This window comes from Zingiber officinale, chromosome 11A (genome assembly GCF_018446385.1).
Source record: "Zingiber officinale cultivar Zhangliang chromosome 11A, Zo_v1.1, whole genome shotgun sequence".
Lineage (NCBI taxonomy): Eukaryota > Viridiplantae > Streptophyta > Magnoliopsida > Zingiberales > Zingiberaceae > Zingiber > Zingiber officinale.
In genome coordinates this window covers 78681466-78706658 of record NC_056006.1, presented here as the reverse complement: position 1 = coordinate 78706658, position 25193 = coordinate 78681466, and the positions used below count along the sequence as shown (strand labels likewise).

Below are 25193 nucleotides of genomic sequence, written 5' to 3'. Positions count from 1 at the left end.
TGCCTAAGTTTCTCTGTTACTCCTCAAAATAATCTAACAATAAAATCATATCATTCGTACAAAAGTCATCAGTTTAAGCTACACAAATAAGTAAAATCAACTACCTATCTATAAGTCTCAATTCCTTGATCACTCCACTAACATGAGCTGAGAGAATTAAGTTTTTACTAGTGTTAATCCTATCAACAATTCTTTTGATAGTATCTAATCAACAAGTGTTGCTAGAGTGGCCACAATCATAACAAATTGAATTAGATCACAAATTATCAAATTAAAGGAGTAGTGCAGTTAGAGCTTTATAAGGGGTGGAACGATTAATCAACATAGATTTCTTTTAATTTAAACAAAAAAAAAAATCAAACAAAGGCAAAAATAAATAAATAAATATTTTTTAAGAAAAAAAAATCCCACTAAAGAGTTTCCTAACAACATAATTAAGGTCATACTTTTAGGAAACTCGCACAACCAATCTCACTTTCAGTTTTGATTGAAGGGAGAAACTTTGAGATGAAGCATAATTAATTTGTGATTGAAACATAAGAGAAGAAAGGTCAAAACTCTGGTGCAGAAGATCATTATGCAGAGTAATATAGAGAGATTAAAATTTATTAACTGCATGCTTTTGACAAAACACTAGCTATCAATTCAAACAGCATACTAAACAATTTGTAGAGTTGCCTTCACTGTAGGTTCTAACATAGATTCAAAGGGATGTGGAAATTTTAGAAGAGTAATAAGGTCAAGCATGAATAATAAGAGCCACTTAGAGTAGCCAAGGAGACTGCCTATAAACCACTCAAATTTGAACGCAGACATTTCTGAATACAGATCTCAGAGAGATCCTAGGCAAGTCATCCTTGGCTACCAAAGGAAAGGATCTTATCTTCATGCAAGGCCACTCTTCTGCTTGCTTATTTCTTTAGGATCGAGTCCACTGACACAAGGCCTTCAGAAATTTACCCCTATATATAATGAAGGAAAAGAGATTGAGCTTAAAAAATTTCAATATCAAATTCTCTCTTCTACAAGTCATTTTCTCTGAGCCATATTGCTAGTCTATTCTCACTCTTTCTCCGTACAGAATATATTCTACTGAATTTCAACGAATGGTATTTATGTGGTCACTCATTCTACTAATTTTATGCTGATTTAATGTAGGTATCAACAAATAGTCTTACAATTCAGTACAGCATGAGTAGATTAATCTTGCAATTTCTCCCTTGGTTTTGTTAGATATCCTCCCTGTGAATTATTGAAGGTTTCATTTAGTTCAAGCACCTCCATGGTCTCATTGACAGTTACATGCAATCCTACCATTGCTCTTTCGATATGCTCCTACCAAATATGGTGTTAATTTTATCTAAGCATTGAACTGATTTTACTGCACAAGTTCACGGCTCCTCCTACTTCATGTGTGTGCCAGTCATCCGCCAGTCTAATGTAACATAAGTTGTTAGATATCTTGCGACCATATATCTATGAACCTAGAATACTATTTCTCAAAAAATTATTATTCCCTCTCAATCCTTCACTGTTCCTTATATTAATTACCTAGTAGGCTAGTAATATTTATTTTAATATGTTGAAAGTGTGGTTTCAACACTGCAGATTCTTATTTTGTTCTTACTCTTTATTCCTTGAGAATAATTATTCTGTTCATTCTCATGCAAATTTCATTCTGTGAATAAAAATGTTCTGTAAATCTATAACAACATTGCAACTAGTTGCTTTTAGCTCTCTATGATAAATATATTTATTTATATTTGCTTTTTCATCGTATGCATATAATCTTACCTAAACTGGAAAAACATATTCCATCTTTTAAATATCTACTTATCTTCTCAAATGATACGAGCAAGTGGATGGAATTCATAAAAACAAAAAACTTGTCTTCCATGATTTGAGCATATTATCCCAATGCAAATAAGTAAAGTCAATCATTTAGATTAGGTCTTCTCCAAATTGTTTCTGACCTTAGCGATCCGCTAAGGTCAAGGTTTTCAAGTCATAGCAAAGCAAGTTTATATAATATGAGAAGCTTCTTCAGTAAAAAAGTAAGGTGCCGTGACTGGTTGCCTTTACTCAGTTTTGACAGGAGAAGAGACAAAGTATTAGAATGCCACAAACTTAGGGCATCTCTAATTGTTAAAGTTTTAAATGAGATTATTTTTTTCCCCTGTAGTTTTCAATGTCATATCAAAGGCATAAAATCTTCTATTTTCTCGGTACTTAAAAATTTTTTCTAGGAACCTCAAATCTTATTATTAATTAATTAGTAGCTACCTATATGGTTAATTTCGAGAGAGAAAAATAACTTTAAATTTTTAATATGATTTTTAAATTAAAAATCTCAAACCTCATGCGACAATGATTGAAATTTTTTATTTCCAATTTTTAAATTTTACAAATCTCTTTAAATAATTTTACATTGAATTCCAGTTATCTTTAAGGGGCAGAGATCCTCTGATTAGGATCCCTGGATCAATTCTGGACCCTTGTATATTCATTAGAAGGATGGATTGTACCCCACCTATTAAATAGGTGAAGTCCAGCTCATCCTACTAATGAACATGCAATGCCTCCTCTGATCCAGAAGAGACACTTTTGGACCCGTTGTTAAGGGCATGTGTTATAGTCAAAGTCTAAAATGTAGTAATTAGAGGCACTTTCGGCACCAAAATTGATGCGATTTGGAGGGGGAAATCAATTTCATGATCTTTCTAGCATATCAGTGCCATTTGCTAGTACTGTTGGAACCTTTTCCCAGTAACACCACAGGAACTTGAAAATAATATTTGTGGAATAACGAATCAAGATAAGATCAAGGAGTGATGGTGGACCAGTTGTGAAGAATATTTCTGGCACCACGGTTGATTTGGTTATGAAGGAATTCAAAAGAATGAGATTCCTCTTGTGAAATTTAGAGAACATTATGGTCTGAGTCAACAAGAATACATGTCAATACATTTGTTTCAAAAAGATTGCTGATGCACCACAAAGAACTCAGAACAGACATTATCAATTCACTACAAGATGGATTTCATGGAACTACAACACATGCAGACGAAATCAGCTACAAAAAAATGATAATCACTCGGGAGGTGGATCAGTCATTCAAATCCTTTTAAGCACTCTCTCAGCTGCCTCAATTGTTTGTTCAATATCTTTAGAAGTATGTGCTAAGCTTGTAAATCCTGCTTCAAATTGCGAGGGAGCAAGGTACACACCTTCCTCCAGCATACCCCTGTGAAACCTTGCAAACTTAGCGGTGTCACTCTTTTTTGCATCATCAAAATTGTGAACTGGCCCAGCGTTGAAGAAGAACCCAAACATTCCACGAATATAGCCACCGCATATTTCATGCCCAGCTCTCTTCCCAGCATCTAGAATTCCATTGGTAAGATCAGAGGTAATTTTGTCTAGGTACTCGTATGTCCCTGGCTCTGTTAACCTCTTGAGAGTGTGAATGCCTGCAGTCATAGCCAATGGGTTGCCGCTAAGAGTTCCTGCTTGGTACATTGGTCCAGCAGGAGCCACCATCTGCATGATGTCTTTCCTACCTCCATAAGCTCCAACTGGAAGACCACCCCCGATCACTTTTCCAAGGGTGGTTAGATCAGGAGTTATGCCAAAATACTCTTGAGCCCCACCATAAGCCAGACGGAATCCTGTCATCACCTCATCAAATATAAGGAGAGCACCATCTTGTTTTGTGATTTCTCGGAGGCCATTCAAGAATTCTAGTTTTGGAGGGATGAAGCCAGCATTCCCCACAACTGGTTCAAGGATGACAGCAGCAATCTCACCTTTGTGGGTTTCAAATAGTTTCTTTACAGTTTCAAGGTCATTATAAGGAGAGGTCAGTGTATCGACTGTGGCTCCCTTAGGAACACCAGGGGAGTCAGGGAGGCCAAGAGTGGCAACTCCACTGCCAGCCTTAACTAGGAATGCATTGGCATGACCATGATAGCAGCCTTCAAATTTGATGAGCTTTTGCCGGTCCGTGAATGCACGAGCAAGACGAAGAACACCCATACATGCTTCTGTGCCTGAATTAACAAAGCGGACCATTTCAATACTACGCACTGCTGAGATGACCATCTCAGCCAGGACATTCTCTAACACACAGGGAGCACCAAAGCTTGTGCCTTTCTTCAGGGCCTCAATCAAGGCAGCATTCACCTAAAATGAAAAGGCCAAAAAGGCAAATTGGTATTGAGATCAAAATAGTTGGGCAATACTTGTCATACTGCTTAGGTACTTCTCAACATCAGTCTTCATGCAAATAACAAAACTATGCTGCCCATACTAAACGATAAGTTGCATTTGATTTGCACAGAGAGAGAGAGAGAGATAGATAGAGAGAGAGAGAGTAATGATCAAAGCTAGCCATTTCCTCAACAGAATCCTAGAATACCTACCTACACATTTTCATGCCTAAAAAACCAAAATGGATAACCAAGGAACTAAAACAATTGCAATTTTCCAGCAAGAGAACCAAATACCCACTAATATTCTAGCACCGCTGTTCCATTTCTTTGATGGGGTGACTAACTATCATCAAAAGATAATCTAAATTTCCCAATGTCTAATAGATGGTTAAAACCTCCCAATGGATATGAGCAGGGTATTTCAAGAATATGCCCTTTCATTTTAAAGAATTTGTTTGAAAGAGAAAGTCAAACAATAAAATTTTAAGAGCCAATAAGATATGTAGAAAATGAAAGGTACCTTGTCATCTGCATGCCCGATAATAGCAGGACCCCATGAACCAACGTAATCTATGTATTCATTACCATCCACGTCCCACATACGAGAACCTTTAACAGAATCAAAGACTATTGGTTGCCCACCCACTGATTTGAAGGCTCGAACAGGGGAATTTACACCTCCTGGCATCAATTCCTGATAAAAAATTTCTTCCATTATTTCACTTCAAAAATAATAGCAATATTATTTAACAAACCGTAAGCTAGCCAATGATGAAAACAGAGTATGAAAGCAGGTACCTACAATAACATATTAATAACTAATCACAAATTGGAATCTTATTTGCCCAAAATATGATCATTGCGGAATCTCGTTATAATGATGAAAGTTCCATGTATCTAGAGAAACATGTGTAACTGATTTTTAAGAATGGATGGATAAATAATCGCGCCTATAAATAGAATTGTTTAGTCAATCCATTGAAAGTGAACACCAGTAATGGGTGGAGTTGTTTTTGCATCTCACATACTAACTAGGGTTCAATCCCAAGTATAAGTTGTATTGTCAAGTCAAACCTAAGTAAACATGGTAAATTGTGACACCCAGGTTTTATTCATTTAGGAAGGGCATCTGTGTGCTGTAAAGTAAGATAAGATGCCCTCAAGAGGCATCTGATGCGCTCTTATCACAATAGAAGAGATGTGACGATGGGGCCCCATGTGCACCCGGCATCCCCTCTATAAATAAGAATGCTCAACGACCCTCGCAGAGCATTCTGTAGGATCGAAAAGAATTTAGATATCTCCACAATAGCATGATATTGTCCACTTTGGGCCTAAGCCCTCATGGTTTTGCTCTTGGGCTCTACCCAAAAGGCCTCATGCCAATGGAGATATCTTTTTCTTATAAACCCATGATCTTTTCCATGTATTTTCAATATGGGACTATGTTTGCAACCTTGCAACCCCAACAATCCCCCCTCAAACAAAGGACCATGGGCTTCCCATGTCCGATCTTCGACCCACCAGGTCTTCCTGCCCCTCGGTCTACTCGACCTACTAGGACTTCCTGCCCCTCGGTCTACCCGACCTACTAGGACTTCCTGCCTGGTGTCTGGTCCTCTTGATCCGAACATAGGTGCCCCCACTTTCTTTGTTCGAGGTCAATATTGTACTCACATGGTTCAATCAGACCATAGCTCTTGTGCACAGTCGGCGGTTAAACCTTCTGGCAGTCCAGGCTCTGATACCAATTGTAGGATCGAAAAGAATTTAGATATCTCCACAATAGCATGATATTGTCCACTTTGGGCCTAAGCCCTCATGGTTTTGCTCTTGGGCTCTACCCAAAAGGCCTCATGCCAATGGACATATCTTTTTCTTATAAACCCATGATCTTTTCCATGTATTTTCAATATGGGACTATGTTTGCAACCTTGCAACCCCAACACATTCAAGCGCACCTTGAGCTCTACTCGGGAAGTTGCAAGAAGCTCGTAAGATCCTGTTGAAATAATGTTATCTGTGAGTTCTCACCTCCTTATTGTTATTATTTCATCTGTTCTACCCCGCCACCAATTTCAATTTCTGGTATCAGAGCAGTTGTGTGAGAAATTCTTCTTATTATTTGTAAAAGTTTAAGAATAGTTGGTATTATGCGACCTAGTTGCAAAAGAACAGATCCTAACTTGGCAATAGGCAAGAAGGCCGTTATAAGCCCAAGGGCACATTTGTGTGAGCAATATCAGGAAGGAACTGCCCTATTCAAGAAGTTTATGGGTAATTACATAATTACTAGAAACACTGCTTCTTATAACAAGTCTAAGAAACATAAGAAGTTAGTTTGTGATGTTGTTTAAGCGTTTATAGTTGAACACCATTCTTTCTTTGCCTCTCAAGAGATAGAGCTTTCAGTTTCTCTAACAAGTCTTCAGGGAGTGGGGTTGTAGCAACGTCCCTTTTGCCTACAGCACTTAATTTAGTTTGTATTTCCTTTAATGATTCAGCTATTTGAACCAGAAGTTGGATCTGTGTATTATTTTGTTTTATAATAGCAGAAATACTTGGAGATCCTTGATAGTCGCTTGGTTTTGCGAATCCGACGGGTGGAGCTTCTAATTGGTCAGTTGCAGATATTGCATCTCGATAAGAAGCAGTGTTTCTAGTAATTATGTAATTACTCATAAACTTCTTAAATAGGGTAGTTCCTTCCTGATATTGCTCACACAGATGTGCCCTTGGGCTTATAGCGGCCTTCTTGCCTATTGCCAAGTTAGGATTTGTTCTTTTGCAAACCAGGTCGCATAATACCAACTATTCTTAAAGTTTTACAAATAATAACAAGAATTTCTCACACAACTGCTCTGATACCAGAAATTGAAATTGGTGGCAGGGTAGAACAGATGAAATAATAAGAATAAGGAGGTGAGAACTCACAGATAATATTATTTCAACAGGATCTTACAAACTTCTTGCAACTTCCCGAGTAGAACTCAAGGTGCGCTTGAATGCTCTGCAAGGGTCGTTGAGCATTCTTATTTATAGAGGGGATGCCGGGTGCACATAGGGCCCCATCGTCACATCTCTTCTATTGTGATCAGAACGCATCAGATGCCTCTTGAGGGCATCTTATCTTACTTTACAGCACACAGCTACTTGCATTAGCAATTTCGCACATAGGTCAAGATGAATTTCATACTGTTAACTTGAGCTTAATTATATCAGTAATGTGGTATATAGAAAGTTAATTGGATTTTTTCACTCAACCTGAAAGTTAATTAACAAAAGATGGTTGAACAGATACAAAGAGAAACATAAACAATTTTGCCAGCTATTGCTCAAGCCAATTTTGAAAAGGAGAGAAAAATAGTTACACGCCCTCAAAAATTTGGCCAGCATCTAAGTAATGAGTAAATCTTGTTGCTACAGAAATTAGAGAAACTAGAACGTGGAACATTCTAGAATATGCTGTTTTGATCAATATTAAATAAGTACAACAAGATTTGTATTCCTATTAGAAAGGGATTTGCTAAGCACATGTTATTCCTCGATGAGCTTTAATAAGCCAGCAGTGGTACTGCTGAAGTCAAAAGAGGATCAATGTTCCAAATGTAAATTCCATTTACACCCTACTCAAAATTCTTGCACAATAATATGAATGAAAAGGATCATACACATACGTTGCTAAAAAGGTAGTTATGCACAACTTCAAGAGTCCGTCCTATGAATCCGGATAATGTACAGAAGGTTTAGGTCACATCAAAATTTCAATTCTAAAGCACAAATTGTCAATTTATAACAAAAAAGATAGCCATTGGTATAATAGGATCAGATCAGATCAGATAATGATCCAAGTATTCGTCTCATGCGTTGCAGGTCAAAGCTGTGGCTAATAAGGATAATGACTGTTGAAGTGCGATAAAAGAAAATAAAAGGCACAGCAAAATTTCCAAATTACAGCGTGTTAATTGAGAGATGAAGTTCCTAGCCACTAGTGTATCTTTGCAAAGAGTTAGAAGGAACTTGATACGTGAGGTTAGCTAGTGAAGTAGTACCTCAAGTTGAGATAATCCAACTGGTTAACGTTTCCAACATTCACTTGCATAATTGAAAACGAAAAATTAACAAACCAGCAAAAATTCTCAAGCGACTAAAGATTGATAAATTTTGCTATCATCAAAAAAATTATGCTTTCTTAAATAGGTTGTATAGAAATATAAAAAAAAAATCTCCTTGAATGTTAGAAAACACACAACTGTTCAAGGTTATCAGAAATGTATTAAAAAACATATATCTTTGGCTACGCCAATATTCACAACTAAATTACTGCCAACACTTTGCTACAAAATTTCACTTACAAGTCATTATCAAGCAAGTAATTGGGGATTCTTATGCATTATGAGACGATCCATGAAGTGCCAAACGACCAGTTTGCAATCAGTAAGAGTTGATCTAATAATCTATTCCCCAAGCGATGGCGACAAAGGCTAACCTTGGCGGCGCTAAAAATCTCCTCGGATTTTTGGAGCGCGTAGTTCTTCTCGACGGAGACGGCGTTTCGAACGGTAAAGGCAAGGCGCGTGGCGGTGCGAGAGGGTTTCGCCGGCGGCGTCAGGACGGCTGGTTTGCACGACCTCCATGAGACCCCAACGCCTGCGACGCTCGCCATCGCGTTTCCTCCCGCTCGATTGGGTGAGAAAAGAGATAAGGGCAGAAGCTGCTTGTTTGGCGTTTACTTCAACTGCGTCGGGTCATCGCAGACGTAGCCGAAGCTTTTGAACCAAAATCCGACGCAGCCACGCAATTGGAAAAGGGCGGATTGAAATGCGGATAAGCACAATCCATCCTTGACCGTCCGATCAAAATCGGAGGGAAGAAATTCTAACCTCCATTCCTTCACTATTAGCATTATTTCACAAGGAAAAAAAATACTTTATAAATCATATAAAAGAATTAAAAATACGATAAAATTGTTGTGACCTTGATCAAGTACCATGATCTTGAGACTTCACACTAATAGATGACCTTTTTTAAGAGAATTAAAGAGTTGAAATTTTTTATAAACAAACTTAACAAATGCTCTAAGAAGCATTCTAACAAACAGTTAAGATGTCGATGGACAAATGCTCTTCGCGGCGACAGAAAGCTCTGACATGGCACTGCGGCAGCTCATAGTGCTGTGGGCCTTGCTGCTGCTGTAAGCAATAGGAGAATGATTTGAAGACACTGATGACAATCTGTTGAGTTCATAAAAGATCTGCAAAAATATTTGAATTCATTCCCTAATTCGATTTCACCTCAAAATCTGCAAGTGTAAGATATATAATTATGAAGAGGGTGGAGCCAGGCTATCTTTATTCTTTGGCACCAGCACAAGGATGGTGTTTCTAAGTGTAGTTGCTTTCAAAAACAAGTGTGACAGAGAAAAAAACACTTTTGATCGACTGCTTGCGAGAGCTTTTTCAGGCTGACTCAGGCAAACAATGATTGTAGCTCTCGAATTAACCTGGTGACTGATTAATCAATCGAAGTGATTAGTAAGTTTACTAATCTCCTGCAGTTTGATTAGTTCATTGTGTTAAAGTATGAGAGTCTGTTAATATAATAAAAGTCTCCCATTTGTTAATCATACCTTTATTTTTAAAAATAATTCTGGAAAGGGTAACAAAATATTGACATAAATTCAAACGATACTCTTTTTATTGGAAGCGTCCAGGAAATTTCTTTTTTATTTTTTATCAAAAGAGTGCCTCAAAATATTTTTATTTCTAAAACTATCAATATTTTTTTTCCGGTGTTAGAGTAGCTATGTTTCGTTGCTACAAACACTGATCAATGGTATTTGGGAAAATTTGTATGCAAACTCTAATTATAATTTAAATTTTGCATGTAGTCTTCATTAATAAAAATTTTTATTTTCACTCTCTAGTCAAACATAATAAATATTAATTTATCTAATTGTTTTTTATATTTTTAGGTATAAAAATTTCAAAATAAATATAATTTCTTTTAAATTCAGCATATTAAATTAGAATTTAGTATATTTTCTATCAAATTGAGCACTACTCTTTTTTTTAGAGATAATTTTGATAGCAAATATATTCAATTCTAGTTTAAAGTGTTGAATTTAAAAGAAATTATAATCATTTTTGAAATTTTTGTACCTAAAAAATCTGAAGGGTAATTAGATAACGATATTTGCAACAGAGAGTTGAAGAAAATAAAAGTTATAGAAGGAAGTGAAAATAAAGTTTTTTTAGATATGAGAACTGCATGTAAAATTAAAGTTGTAATTGAGGTTTTTTCTCTAATTTACTGTTATATATATTATAACAATTACAAATCGTATAAGTTAAAATATAGATAATTTTCTAATCAATACTAGTTAATATTATATCATATTAATTACGAAATCATAACTATTACAATTATCTAGTTAAAGTAGCTATAATTAGTAGTAATTATGAAATCGTAGTTGTTATAATTGTATAGTGATACGGTGCATAAAGTGGAATCTGATAAGGTCAGACAGTCAGAAGTCAAGAGAACGTGGTAGTCATAAGTCAAGAGAATGTGGCAGTCATAAGTCAAGAGTATGTGGTAATCAGAAGTCAAGGGCACTTGGCAGTCAGAAGTCAAGGGGGTGTGACAGTCAGAAATCGAGGGGACGTGATAGTCAGCAATTAGGGAAAGGAGTAGGACCGACTGACGTCATCTAGCGCATAATTCCCAGTCGGGTGGTTACATATCAAGACCCCAGATCAGAGGCATAAAACATAGCCTGGAGTAAGGCCCGACCTTCTTCGACTGGTCTGGTTCCCTCAACTCGATCTACATATACAAGCTTGGTACTTTCAGTAAGATAGCTCCCAATCGACCTTTTAGTACTCCAAGCGTGAAAGAGGGGACCCCCGTCGCAGCTCGTCTCCCTTATCAAGACTTGAGCCAGGCGCCACATCCTAATAGCCATCCCGAGTTGCCCGTAGCTAAATTCTGGTGGTACAGAAGGCACTAGGCAACAATAATGTCAAGGAACCGTAGCCGCCTGTCAGAGAATAACTGTCATATGTCAGGGAATATTCGAATGATCTGCTATCATCTACAAATGGAACTTCCTTTTAGTCTATAAGAGGGTATCACGTGTCCTCCATAACCTTATAGGCCTTGACACCCGACATTCTCTAACATCGGTCAGGCTCCAGAGGTATGCACGGTTATATAAAAAAGGAGGTCCTCTCCCTTGAGTAGGTATGCGCCCGCATTCGCACTTGTCTTCTATGGTTCTTTTCCTTCATACACTATTCTTCTAGGGAAAAAGTATCTGATTTGAGAGTTGGAGGGCCTACGCCTGGGACTTTTCCCCTGGTTTCTGATCTCTAATGTTCTGTGTGTTTGTCTGAGTGTGCGCAGAGCCTAAGTACCACCAGCTTAGTCACCGCCACCCGTTAGTCCCACACGGGGGTCCGTTTTCCCGGGCACATATGCAGGGGTGTCCAAGTCGCCTCTCCGTCAACGCTAGTGACATCGGCCTTTGTCTGACTCAGATTCCAGATATGATCAATTTGGCGTCATTTGTAGGAAGTTCCTTCACCTGTTCTGGAACGTAACGATGGCGGAGACCAGAAGAATCAACATCACCATGACAGCAGGAGAATATGAACTGTTCAAGGAGGCCAAGAGACGAGCAGCTTCCGAAAAATAGACCACTATTTCACATTCACACAAGATGCTGGCAACTTCAAAAGACTAGACCCACGCTTCTGACAAGGGGTCAAAGAGGAAGCAACCCGAGGATTTTCCTCAAGCCTTCTATTGAGATCCCTGCCCAGCCTATTATAATAAGAAAGAGCAATCGCGAGCCTCCATAGCCGAGAGTTCCCCGCCTAGAGATTCAAAGAAAGGAAAAGTCATAGTCTTTCAAGAGGAGTCGAGGGAGTTACCTAAGGAGCAAGTTTCCTTCTCTCTAAGGGTACTCGAGAAAAAACTACCGAAGGGGTATAAGCCCCTAACTATTGGAGAGTATGATGGTAGTAAGGACCTGGAGGATCATCTTCAAAAATTTTGGAACACTGCATTGCTGCACCAATACAGTGACATCATCAAGTGTCGAGTGTTCTTAAACACTATGTCCGGCTCGGCACAAAAATAGTTTGATGGATTGTCGAACGGGTCCATCACCTGCTTCTAAGATTTTAAGACCATTTTCCTATGTCATTTCACCAGTAGTAGGAAGTATCAGAAGATAGACCATTGTCTCTTTGCCCTAAAGCAAGGGTTTATCAGGCCCTTGAGAAGTTATATCAAACGCTTCAACTATAGCCCAGGACGTCCCGTCCGCTACCTCGAAGATACTGATGAGCGCCTTCTCCCATGGTCTCGGGAAGGGAGAGTTCTTCCAAACTCTCATCCGAGAGCCTGTGAAGAACTTTGATGAGATATTGGGGAAGGTCGCTAGCTATATCAACATAGAAAAAGCTCAGGCAGCTTGGCGAAAAGCAGACAAGGCGCCTGCTCCTGCCAACAAGCCGGAGAAAAGGCCGCCATAACCTCCAGCTTGGCCTTTTCCCCGCTCCAAGGATGCCCGACTAGGATTCCCGCCCGGTCAGGACTCCAGGACGGCTCAATAGGTAAAAGCTATCCAAGCACCTAGACCCCGTCAGTGGGGGCCCGGCAATTGCACTTACCACAGGTCCCACACCCATTCTATTGGAGATTGCATCCAGTTTGCCCATGACTCTTAACGTGCAGCTGAACTGGGTCTGCCTTCGCCCGAGATCACGCCCAAGCTTCAGAGGCTACTGGCCAGCCAAACTACCATGGTGGGTCAGTCAAGAAAATCCCTTCCTAAAAATACAGGTTAGGGAAGCCAGCAGCTTTAGGGCAAGGAGCCAGGGGGGATCCCCGGAGGAGGAGAATAGGGGAAATGCAACCATCCAAGAGATTGACATGATCTCCAGAGGGTCTATGGATGGAGATTCGCTAGGGCTTAGAAATCTCATGAACATCACTTAGAGATACATGCTGTAGGATGTAGTCGGGAGCAAGCTGCAAGACCCATAATTAGTTTTGGGTCGTAAGACCTGGAGGGATTAGAACTCCCGCATGATGATGCCCTAATAATCAAAGTCGTCATAATCAACAGCTGCGTGGCTAGGGTTTTCATTGATACCGAAAGCTCTGTCGATGTGTTGTTCAAGAATGTGTTCGAGGGCATGCAAATCGATGCCAGTGAGCTCCAACCAGTAACCACTTCATTGTACAGGTTCATCGGCAATGAGGTAAGACCAATGAGCCAAATCAAGCTAGCCATATCTCTGGGTAGCGAGCCCCTTGTGAGGACGCAGAGAAGCACTTTCATCGTTGTGGATTCACCATCCTCTTATAATGTCATTCTGGGAAGACCAACACTGCACAAGTTTCGGGCGGCAGTCTCCACCTTCTATCAGAAGATTAAATTTTTGATGGAAGACAGGTCGGGGAAGTCAGAGGTGAGCAACTGGTCTCTCGCAGGTGTTATATCGACATGATAAAAGTGGAGGCCCGCAAGGCTCAAAGAACCCAAGTTGGCAGAATCTATGTCATCCAAGAGAAGCCTCTACCTATAGTAGAGGAACTCATCCCTTGGGAGGAGGTCCAGCTCTATCCAGAGCGTCCGAATAGCATCATCCGCATATCAGACAATCTATCAATCGAGATCAAGACAGATCTGGTCAAATGCCTGGCATGTAATAGGGATGTCTTCACCTGATCCCCCGAGGAGCTACTAGGAGTCAAGTCCGAGGTAGTTGAGCACAAGCTACACATCCTGCCTAATTCCCGGCCGGTCAAGCAGAAGAAGCGGAACTTCTCGAACGAACAAAATAAGATCATCCAAGCTAAAGTGGGCCAGCTCTTGAAAGCATGGCACATTAAAGAGGTACAATTCCCATCTCGGCTCTCTAACGTGGTCCTGATGTCCAATTCTAATAATAAGTGGAGAGTCTGCATCGACTTCCGGGACCTCAACCGAGCTAGTCTCAAGGACTGCTACCCGTTGCCAAGAATCAACCAGATGGTGGATTCTACTTCGGGTTGTGAGAGGATCTGTATGTTTGATGCCTATTAAGGATACCATCAGATCCCTCTCACTCTGGAAGATCAATAGAAGGTTAGCTTCGTCATAGTCAACGACACTTTTTATTATACGGTTATGTCATTCGGTCTATGCAATGCTTGAGCTACTTATCAGCGAATGATGGACAAGATCTTCCGGAAGAAGATTGGGTGAAACGTGGAAGTTTACGCAGTTAACATCCTCATTAAGTCCACTACAACCACTAGCCTTATAGTCGATGTGGAAGAAATCTGTGGTACCCTGTGGCAGTATGGCTTAAAGTTAAACCCGTTGAAGTGCTTGTTCGAGGCCCGAGGGGGAAAATTCTTGGAGTATCTGGTTACTGAACGAGAAATTGAAGCCAACCCAGAGAAGGTTCAGGCCCTCTGCGACATGCAAGCGCCTAGAAATCTGAAGGAAGCACAGAAGCTAGTAGGCAAGATTACGGTGTTCTCTCGGTTCATATCCCGATCTGCAGACCGAGCGCTCCCTTTCTTCAAGGTGCTTAAAAGGGCTACCAAGTTTCAGTGGGATGAAGAGTGCAACAAAACTTTTGAGGAACTAAAGCAACATCTAGAGACCTCACCCTCTCTGTTTAAGCCTATCGTAGGGGAGTCACTTTGGGTGTATTTGTCAGCTACCCCTGAGGTTGTGGGGGTAGTTCTGGTGAAAGAGCAGGATGATGTACAACGACCAATGTACTTCTTTAGCCACTTATTGATAGGGGTTGAGTCATGATACACGACCATGGAGAAGTTAGTTTATAGATTGATACTTATGGTTCACCACCTTCAACCTTATTTTTTTACACACCCAATCACAGTCTTGACCAATCGCACCATGGGGAAGACTCTTACCAACATAGAGATAGTTGGACGTCTCATCAAATGGGCAACAGAACTGGAAGAGTATGATATACAGTACCAACCCCGAACAATAATTAAAGCACGGGCCCTGACAGATTTTCTAACAGAGATCCATCAGCCTGACTCTGAAGAAACATGGAAGGTCTATGTGGATGGATCGTCAACTCAACAAGGAAGTGGCGTGAGGATACTCCTTATATCCCTCAAGAAGATATTATGTAACTAGCGGTCCGGCTAAACTTTAGAGCTACCAACAACGAGGCAGAGTATGAAGCATTACTGGTTGGATTACAGGCATCTCAACATGTTGGGGCCACCCAGGTGCTCATTTATTCGAATTCTCAGCTGGTAGCTCAGCAAGTGGTTGGACACATTGAAGTTAACAATGAGAAGCTGTAGTTATACAGAGAAGCATATGAGAAAATGAAGGAGGGCTTCAAGGAAGTCATAGTGATTGGGCAGACAACCAAAGGGCAGATGAACTAGCCAAAATGGCCAGCTCTTTGACCACTTGGGTATTGGATAAGTCAATAGCTCAAAACTTCCTAATATCTCATATTAACCTACAGAATAATTTGGAAGAGCCGATTCATTGGAGAGCTCCAATAATCGTTTATCTTCAACAAGACGTCTTACCTGCCAAAGGGGAAGAATCCAGATTGATCAGAAAAAGAATCCATGAATACACATTGATCGGGGATCAATTGTATAAGAGGACCTTCTCTCAACCATTGCTTAAATGTTTAGGCCCGGACGAGGTAGAATATGACCTGCAAGAAGTTTATCAAGGATGTTGCGGTAACCACACAGGAGGAAGAACGTTGGCTCGTAAAGTACTCCTGGCTAGGTATTTTTGGCCTACCCTACAAAAGGATGCTCAGCAGTTAATAACCACCTGCCTCTCTTGTCAGAAGAATCAGAACCTGACCCATCGGCCAACAGAGACTTTGAGAACTTTAATAGTCACTTGCCCCTTTGACCAATGAGGTATGGATATTGTGGAACATTTTCCAGACTCTTGCCCCAGCGCGAGTAAGCGAGTTCTCACGCTCAACGACCTATCGGCCAGCTTTCTTCCAGGCTTTCGTTCCCTCGCAGGTTATAAGCCAGCAAGGCCTTCACTAATGACCTCTCGATGATTGTGTGGTATTAAGCAGAAAAGTTTAAGTGAGAAAGGAGTTAAGATACACGAATAAAGATTGAAACCTAATCAGATCTACATTCACTTGATAAAATATATGGGGCGCCCCTCAAAATCTCATTCGTACATCTGTAAAGGCATAGAGGACATCTAAGCGCTCAGAGTTCTCTTCCAGCACCAGCCGCGATCTAGCACCTCGGGCATAAGCGTTCTTCTTGACTTGCTTTCTCCGGATGGACTCGAGCCTGTGCCAGCTCAGCCTTAGTTGACTAAATGATGCATCATTGTTGAACAATGATTTCATCTTTGATCTGGGCTTCTTCTTGAAGAAGGGATATGGAAGCGGCGTGTTTCTCTTTCAAGTATGTCAGGAATTGGGTATGGCTCTCCAGGTCTGCATAAGCTTTATGTTTCAGTACTACTTCAGCCTAGGCCCGAGATTTAGTGGCTAATTAAAGTTCCTCAATTTCTTGACAAAGAGAAGATTGAAGATCCCTATCCTGTGTCATCTCGGCTAAGGCTATACATTTTTGAGTAAGCAGTTGGGTCATATGATCCAATCGTTGATGGAGGCATAACAGTTCATCCAACTCGGAATTCGAATCCATGCTTAAGGGGCGTTAGTTAAAAGAAAGTACGTCTCTAGGGAGGGAGATTAGCTCCTTTTAAAGAGGAAAGGGGGAGATGTCAACCTCCGTAAAGATTAAAGTGACCCTTCCCCCGAGGATGATTTAGCCATTAAACCGGTTACATTACCGATGGTCTGGAAAAAGGAACAACATTTATAGTCATAGTGGTGAAGTAAATGAAACTAGAATTTGGGTCTAGTCAGTTAGACCTAAGCCTCTTTCGACTAGACTTGGAAGGGAAACTTGTGATACAGTACATAAAGGTGGGGTCCAATAAGGGCAAGTAGTCATAAGTCAAGAGGACATAGTAGTCATAAATCAAGAGGACGTGACAATTAGAAGTTACGGGGGCGTGACAATCAGAAGTCAAGGTCACGTGGCAGTAAGAAGTCAAGGGGACGTGACAGTCAGCAATTAGGGAAAGGAGTAGGACCGCCTGACGTCAGCAAGCACATAATTCCCGATCGGATGCTTATAGATCAAGACCCCAAATCAGAGGCATAAGACGTAGCTTGGAGTAAGGCCCGACCTTCCTCGACTGGTCTAGTTCCCTCAACCTGATCTGCATATACAGGCCTGGTACTTTTAGTAAGGTAGCTCCCAGCCAACCTTTTAGTACTCCAAGCACGTCTCCCTCATCAAGACTTGAGCCAGGCGCCACATCCTAACAGCCATCCCAAGTTGCCCGTAGCTAAACTCGGGCGGTACAGAAGGCACTAGGCGACAACAATGTCAGAGAATCGTAATCGCCTGTCAGAAAATAGCTGTCATTTGTCAAGGAATATTCCAATGGTCTGTTGTCATCTGCGAATGGAACTTTCTTTCAATGCATAAGAGGGTGCCACGCGCCCTCCATCACTCGACAGGCCCTGACACCTGACATTCTCTGACATCGGTCAGGCTCCAAAGATACGCATGGTCATATAAAAAGGGAGGTCCTCTCCCTTCAGTAGGTACACGCGCGCATTCACACTTGTCTTCTACAGTTCTTTTTCCTTCGTACACTATTTTTCCGAGGGGAAAATACCTAACTTGAGCATTAGAGGGTCTGTGTCTGAGACTTTTTCCCTGGTTTCTGGTCTCTAACGTTCCGTGTGCTTATCTGAGTGTGCGCAGAGCCTAAGTACCACCGGCTTAGTCACCACCGCCCGTTAGTCTCATACGGGGGTCCGTTTTCTCGAGCACATATGCAGGGGTGTCAAAGTCGCCTCTCCATCAACGCCAATGACATTTTAGTCGATTTTCGTCTGACTTAGATTCCGGACAGAATCATATAGCATCTACAATCATATCGTTGCTACCAATAACATCAAAATAAAATAATTTTAAAAAGGTAAAATATACATACGTGACATATAAAGATTCTTTTAATAATAAATTAAATGATTTTCTTTTTAATTTTTACATAAATATATTTAATACTCAGAGATATGTCATCCAAGACATCTTAGCATCTTCGGTTGGATTTATGGGTTTTAATAATTTTTTAAAAAAATATTTCACCCAATATATGTATTGGGTATTTAATAAAATTAAATACATATAAATATAGAATTATGTAAAAAATTTAACAGTGTCCTATCCATTGTCGGATTATAAAGTTTAATCTCCCTGACAAAATGGTGGTTTCTCTCTCCTATTTCCTGATAAAGAAAGATGTCGGCCAACCCTGGAGACACACCATGGCCACTTGCTTTATGCGCCTTGAAGGCTACCCGACCATGATTTCCCTGACCTCACCATTGCTTCAACTTCAAGGTGTTCATGCGTTCTTCGTGACTCTGCGCTGTGTAGGCTATTATTATTATTATTATTATTATTATTATTATTCACTTAATTAATTCATCAGATTCCAATCCTAACAACATAGCTCGCCTTTTGCTTTTTGGTCAATCCCAATCAGAGTAGAAGCTTTTATGGAGAACAGCTAACGATCGGGAAAAAAAACACTCATGGATTTCACTGAAAAGCCCCCACTTAACAATTCTTTTTTTTTTCTTTCTCTTTAATTAAGAATAATTCTTGAGTAAGCAACCTGAACTTGTCATTAAAAGCATTAGATTTGTTAGAGATTTTCCCAAATTTTTCTGGTCCATTCATAGATATCTCTCGAGGGGCAGCTGAGTCAATCCAGCCTCCAATCTAGCAAGAATGCATTGGAGATTGTTGGCCCCTCAATTCCAATCTGTCCAATTCTACAATACATATCCATGAAACGATGCCTGCAATAAAATAATCAATAAAGAACCAAAAGATGGCTGCTCTTTTAGTTTGAGTTCTGTTGTTGTCCTTTACTTTCTCTTCTCTTTTGCTGCCGAGAACCAAAAAACAAGCAGCTTTGGATGCATGTTTCTTGTTTTCTTTTTTGTTCCTCTCTCACTGTATTCAGCACCAGAAAATAAGGAAGGTGGGGGGAAGAGAGTCGATGAGAATCCTAAACTCCAACCCTGTTAAGTACAGAAGTATTGTGGGATTCCAGGAAAGAGTATATTGTAGGTGGAAAAATCCAAAAGAAAAAAAAGGAAAAGCATGAGAGAGAAAGGGAATAATGAGGCCTGAGGTTGACAAGTTTCCTCAAACTGTTCTTGGAAGGCCATTTGTTGTTGTGGAGATTTTCTTTCTCTGGGATCTCCTTGTCCTCCTTCCAAGCTTCTTCCTTTCCCTCTCCTCCTCTTCCTCCGCCTCCTCTTGCTTCTCTACCTTTGCGACTGATGTGCCTCTAAAAACCAGATCCTTTTCTTCTTCCATTGTTCTTCAACGACAGATTGAATTTTTCCCTCACTCTTTCTCTAGAAATCCTCACTTGCTCACAGAGGTAACATTCGTATCTTTTGTTTTTTTTTTAGCTCCCTGTGTTCAAACTTCCTGTTCAATCGCTTTGTAAAAAGGAACACTTTTGGCTATGGGGTTTTGCTCTCTACCTTGCTTCCCCTCCTCCCTTTGTTCTGTGGTCGGAAAGTTAATTTTCAGGCGTTTAACGGAGAGCTTGGTTTCTTCATCTGGATTCTGGTTTGGTTTTGTTGTTCTTTGACTCTTGCATTAGATCTGCTTCATCAGTTGCTTTAGGTATTAACTATAGTTTATTTTCCCTCCTTGTTGTTGCAAAAACATTGATGAACAACAATTCTTTGTTAACCTGTTTAGTATGACAAATCAATATACTTTCTGAATGAAAATCCCACAGGCCTCACAATCTGCAGCAATAATTTCGTTGGCACCTTCGATTTCGCCTGGTTATGATCTTTGCCTTGATGAGTGATGTGAACTTGAACTACTTTTTCAATTTGACAGGTCCTCCATTTAAATGTCAATTCTTTCTTGTGGATTTCAGTAAATTAGTATTTTTCTTGATGAACACGAATTATCGCAAAGAAAGTATGCTGCCTTCTACAAAGAAAGCATTATCCTAAGATTTCTTGAAAATTCATAGGAATGGGAACAAAAGTCCACTCCAAAAGTTACCTGCCAGGTTATCAGCAAACAAGGGATCTAAATGAAGATACAAACTTCAGCTGGACACTGTTCTGTGAACATAAATCTGTCAGCAGGCAACTGTTCAATGAATTCAAACCAAGGGCGGCTGGAAGCTGTTTGGGATATGACAAAGACATGTTGAAGAGAACAATGCTTGAACATGAAGCTATATTCCGAAAACAGGTTTGTTCAAGAACTGAAAATGCATGAGTATTGATGCTTTTCCTTCTTTAGAAGATTGTATTTATCTATATTTTTCAGATAAAAGAATGTCTCCACAAATTCCTTAAAGTTAAAATTTCAATCTGTGGTCCAGGTTTATGAGCTTCATCGCCTTTATAGAATACAAATGGAGCTGATGCATGAGCTAAAGAAAGCACAAATGAACAGATATTTTCAGACACCTAATTTAAGCATGCTCGTATCTCCATTGCATTCTGAATTGGATGAAAAGAGATGGCATGCATCTCATCGGCCAATGACTACATCAAACGTTATAGAAGTTATTGACGACAACAAAGCCTCTTTATACTTTCTGAAGGAAGACGTGAGTCCAAGTAAACATGGGAAATGTGTTGAGAGTAGCAAACCAGAAGAAACTGAACTAAAGAGGTTTACTAGAAGAATTTTGGATCTTAGTCTTCCTGCTGACGCTTACATAGAAAAGGAAGAAGATACAAAAAAAAATAGAAGAGAAAATGTTCGTGGCATTTGGGATGATAATGGTGTCAAGTTAACTCTTGGTAGTGTCGGGATTCGTGGAATCGGAAAAACTAGTCTAAAATCAAACTGGCATTCAGATGATCAATCAATTCATGGGTTGGCTGATCTGAATGAGCCTATTAGGGATTCTTGGGAGACCGAAGCTGTCAAATCAAATATCTATAAATTGGATGGTCTGAATGTACTCTCAAAAGAAGTTGCAAATCCTTGTCTACCAACAGAATCAAAAACCAAGTTTTCACATGATTATCTCTGCAATGGTAACAGCTCAAACAACCTTGGCATGCTCACAGTTGGGATAACACAAGAACAACAAATGCAGGACAATTGTGCTGGTAAGATCAATGATCAAATATTTATGAACTTATGAAGCATTATTTCTATATAAGAGTTGAACAACACATCTCAAGTCATTCACTTTCATAGTTTTAGCATGCAAGAGCATGTTGTTTCACATACTTTTTTGTTTTTTATGCTGCTGACAGTTTGATATGCAAGTAATTCACTTTTTGGTTGTCACAGGGCATAGTAGAGATGTTAGCAATGAATATCTGAGTTCCTTTGAGCAACTAAAGTTGAAATTTAAGAAATCAAGTTCCTTGCCTGAACAAGATACAACGGGAATTTGGTTTCGAGAGAAAACTGTCCCTGTTGAAAATTCTGCTAGTCTAGCAGTTAACTTGAGCAATCCAAGATTTAAAGCTTCACAGTTCACTCCTACATTGATGAATCTGTCGGTCTTAAACCATGTTGCTGCATCTCCACCCATTTTGATTAGCACAGAGAGAATGCAGATTGTAGACCAAAATCCAGTTGCTGCACTTCAAGGGCTTTCTTGCTTCAAGAACTCGGATGCGTTTAAACAAAGCAACAGCATTCCTGAATGTAACAAAGTAAAATGCAATGGGGATTCACAGCCACAGATGGAACCTGATAATTTATTCTTATCCCATGCAGACAATCATCGTCATGCTATTCAAATGAACTCGACTTCTTTGATCACTATACAAGATTTGCAAAGCAACCTTGGGAAGCCAAATCTCAGTGACTGTAATGGGTTTGAATCTCAAAGATCCTTGAAGGACTCGAAGTTTGTTGATTTTCAATCTGTGAAGGGTTTGAATTTGAATCAGGCACTCCATTGTGGTGAACATGGTTTTTCAGAACAAGAAAGTTTAGCTAGAAAGCATAATGAAGCTTCTGACAGCTTGGTTTGGCTTAGAGAATGGTCATCTTGCAATGGCTATGCTGACAGAAAAGAAAATGACACAAGATCAAATGTGCAACTTAACGTCGAGTTTCAAGGATTAAAAATCAAGAACCAGGATCATGCAATCAACTATGAAAATGGAAAATCAATGAGAAATGGTAGGCAAGGTTTAGAAAACGAGATTAATCTGAATTGTGAGCTAATAATACCTGTTACTGAAAATGAATCGTGTGGAGCTTCAACTGTAGGATTTCCATCTTCACTTTCTATGGCAGTGGATGTTAGCAAATCGACTTGTGAAATTGATCTGGAAGTACCAGCTGATGCACTGGAAGATGATAATATGGACATTGATATCAATCAACCAATTGCTGTGGTCGACATCTTCACTTCCTCACTGGATGTTTGCATCACATCAGCTGCAGATGCTATTGTTTCAATGTCCATAGATGCACATACTCATTTAGGTAGGATCACAAATATTCCGCCAACACCAACTACTTGTGATTCCTTGCATTTGTTGGCAGACATTGCTACATGTATGCCAGAGGCATTTGAAGCTTCTGGTGATGATGGATTGGATTTCTTCGAGTCAATGACATTGAAGCTTGAAGAGCTCAAGGCAGACGAATACGGTTGCAAATCTTTTAAGCAAGGTAAGACAAAGGATGATGAGAAACCGACGTGCTTGATGCTTTCAAGGCCTCAGACAAGGAAGAGAAGGCAAAGGAAAGATTTCAAGAATGACGTCCTCCCAGCACTCACATCATTGTCGAGGCATGAAGTGACCGAGGATCTCCGGATGCTTGGAGGGATAACAAGCACAGGAAAGTGGCGACTGACAGTTTCTAGAAAGACAAATAGGAACAAAAACAAGTCGCGCTCTCAAAGTGGGAGGAGACAACTAAGAAATTTGGCCATAGCAAATGCAGAAATGCACAATAGTCCCCTTCCAGAGCAACCTACTAACACAGAGTTGGAGAATGCTGGGAGCAGCATAATTGGATGGGGGAGGACTACAAGGAGGTGTGCAAGGCAAAGAACAGCAAATGCCTGTGCTCCTCCCTAACAATGTAGCTTTAGAGCACAAGAGTCCTTGTCGTCGTCAAGGATATACAGTGTTTCTCAGTTAAACTAGATTTAGAGATGACAAAGAGTGTAAATGTTGGTCTTGATTTGGAGCTATTTTCACTGGCTTTTAGGGAGTTTTGTAGATTCTATGGAATAATTTGTTGATTTCTACAAGAACTGTGGGGAAAAAAAATTTGACTTTAGTCAATGTGGATTGTGTACATTAAGCATGACCATCGAGTTCATTGAATCTGTTAATTTAGCATCAGCAATGATAATTCTTGTTGACGAATTTCTATTATCTGTGAACGCTATCCGCTACAGTATGAGTGGCTGCCAGTGTATAAAAGAAATGGATTTCTTCAAAAACGAGTGATGCCGACAATTCGTGGATTCTGCATGACGTTGACTTGGCAATATTCTATACTAAATCTCTATCTCAATGGCTGATCTGATCTCGTTGTTTTTATCCCCACCGAAGATACGGTGATGAAGATGGGCTTTTAAAAATTAGGTGAAAGTAGTAAAGATCGACGGATATAGAGGTTAAAATTGAACAGTTAAAATTGTAGGATCAGATGGACTATAAAATTGTGTGGACTTGTGGGTCAAGTAAAGTTGGCCGAGTAAGTCCTAAGAGTTGGTCGGATGTGAAGAGTCGATTAGATCAGTAGAGCGGCCATCACACGTCCATAGATCAGATCATCTGAACGGCCGAGGTTAAGAGCAAAACATTAGGTTATCCGGTCCACTTCCCTTACCGATCGGACCTTATGTCCGGTCGGATGCAATATGTCTTTTCGATAACAGTCAGGCCGAGTGAAGAACAGGTCAATAGCTCCATTTTGCACAGTTGAGCTAGTGATGTCCTGGCCAAGTGGCCCCCGGTCGACCTGTAACAGGACCCACATACATATTTTACCATACTCTTTTGAAAGTTTATGTCGCCGACAACAGAAAATGTCCAACAGGTAAATAGTATTTTAGAAGCTTCTGACCTGTTATGTCACTTGGATTTGCATGGTCACTTAAGGAAAAGTGTCAGAGACACTTTTCAACTTGTCTTTCTTAGGAAGTTTTAGAAAATGTATATATGCTTTGGGATGTGTGCATAGACACTACAATGGTAATATAAAAGGGGTCTCCATCTATAAGTCGAGGTATGCAATGCTTCATTATTCTACACGCTCTTTGTTGCTGTTCACTGTTAGTATTCTTTTCTCTCAAACCGAAGATTGACTTAAGCGTCGGAGGGTCAACGCTGGAGACCTCTTCCCTGGTCTAACACTAATGTTCCTAGTTTTGCAGGATAGCGCGGAGTATTCTTCTAGTCAACACCAGAGCCATGTTCCCAGCTAGCCGTCTTCTCAGCTTTTGGATAGGAGCATTTCTAGCGCCGTCTGTGGGAACTTCACCTGCATCCGAGACGTGAAGATGGAGTGTTGAGGATCGGTGGTCAGCTAGAAGGGAGTTGAATAGACGTTGACTCCAATTTTCTTTTCTACGATGTTAGCACAGCGAAATACAAACAATAACAAATAGAAAGGTAATTTAAAGACAAGAAGGCAAACCAAACTCGACACGCTCGTTTACGTGTTTCGGATATAACTTGTTCCTACTTCACGATTGTCCGTAAGGTGGACGATCCCTATCCGTCGGTGGATTAACCCCCCAATAAATTTTAGCTACCTCAAGTCTCCTTGTGGGTGGAGAAACCTCACCACAACTCTTACCAAGACTTCCTGTAACACAATGAGCACTTGAGACTTTGGTGACAA

General features: G+C 40.1%; 2 protein-coding genes across 6 annotated transcripts; one reads left to right on the top strand and one right to left on the bottom strand.

The window, feature by feature from the left end:
- Window positions 1-2900: 2900 nt before the first annotated feature.
- LOC122031913 (glutamate-1-semialdehyde 2,1-aminomutase, chloroplastic-like) lies at window positions 2901-8974 on the bottom strand. The gene is made up of 3 exons (XM_042591138.1): window positions 8701-8974; window positions 4732-4905; window positions 2901-4182 (listed from the first exon to the last, which is right to left on the bottom strand). The coding sequence occupies exons 1-3, from the start codon at window positions 8875-8877 to the stop codon at window positions 3115-3117; spliced, it is 1419 nt and encodes a 472-aa protein (XP_042447072.1). The 5' UTR covers window positions 8878-8974; the 3' UTR covers window positions 2901-3114.
- Window positions 8975-19186: 10212 nt separating this feature from the next.
- On the top strand, window positions 19187-23645 carry LOC122031086. Of its 5 annotated transcripts, none has more exons than XM_042590150.1 (5): window positions 19187-19752; window positions 20122-20228; window positions 20368-20594; window positions 20728-21469; window positions 21657-23645. In XM_042590150.1, exons 2-5 carry the CDS (start codon window positions 20174-20176, stop codon window positions 23411-23413), a joined length of 2781 nt encoding a protein of 926 aa, XP_042446084.1. In that variant the 5' UTR covers window positions 19187-19752; window positions 20122-20173; the 3' UTR covers window positions 23414-23645. The 5 variants fall into 5 exon arrangements, with proteins under 5 accessions (XP_042446084.1, XP_042446083.1, XP_042446086.1 ...); XM_042590149.1 differs by having other exon boundaries at window positions 19187-20003; XM_042590152.1 differs by lacking the exon at window positions 20122-20228 and having other exon boundaries at window positions 20229-20594.
- Window positions 23646-25193: the final 1548 nt, after the last annotated feature.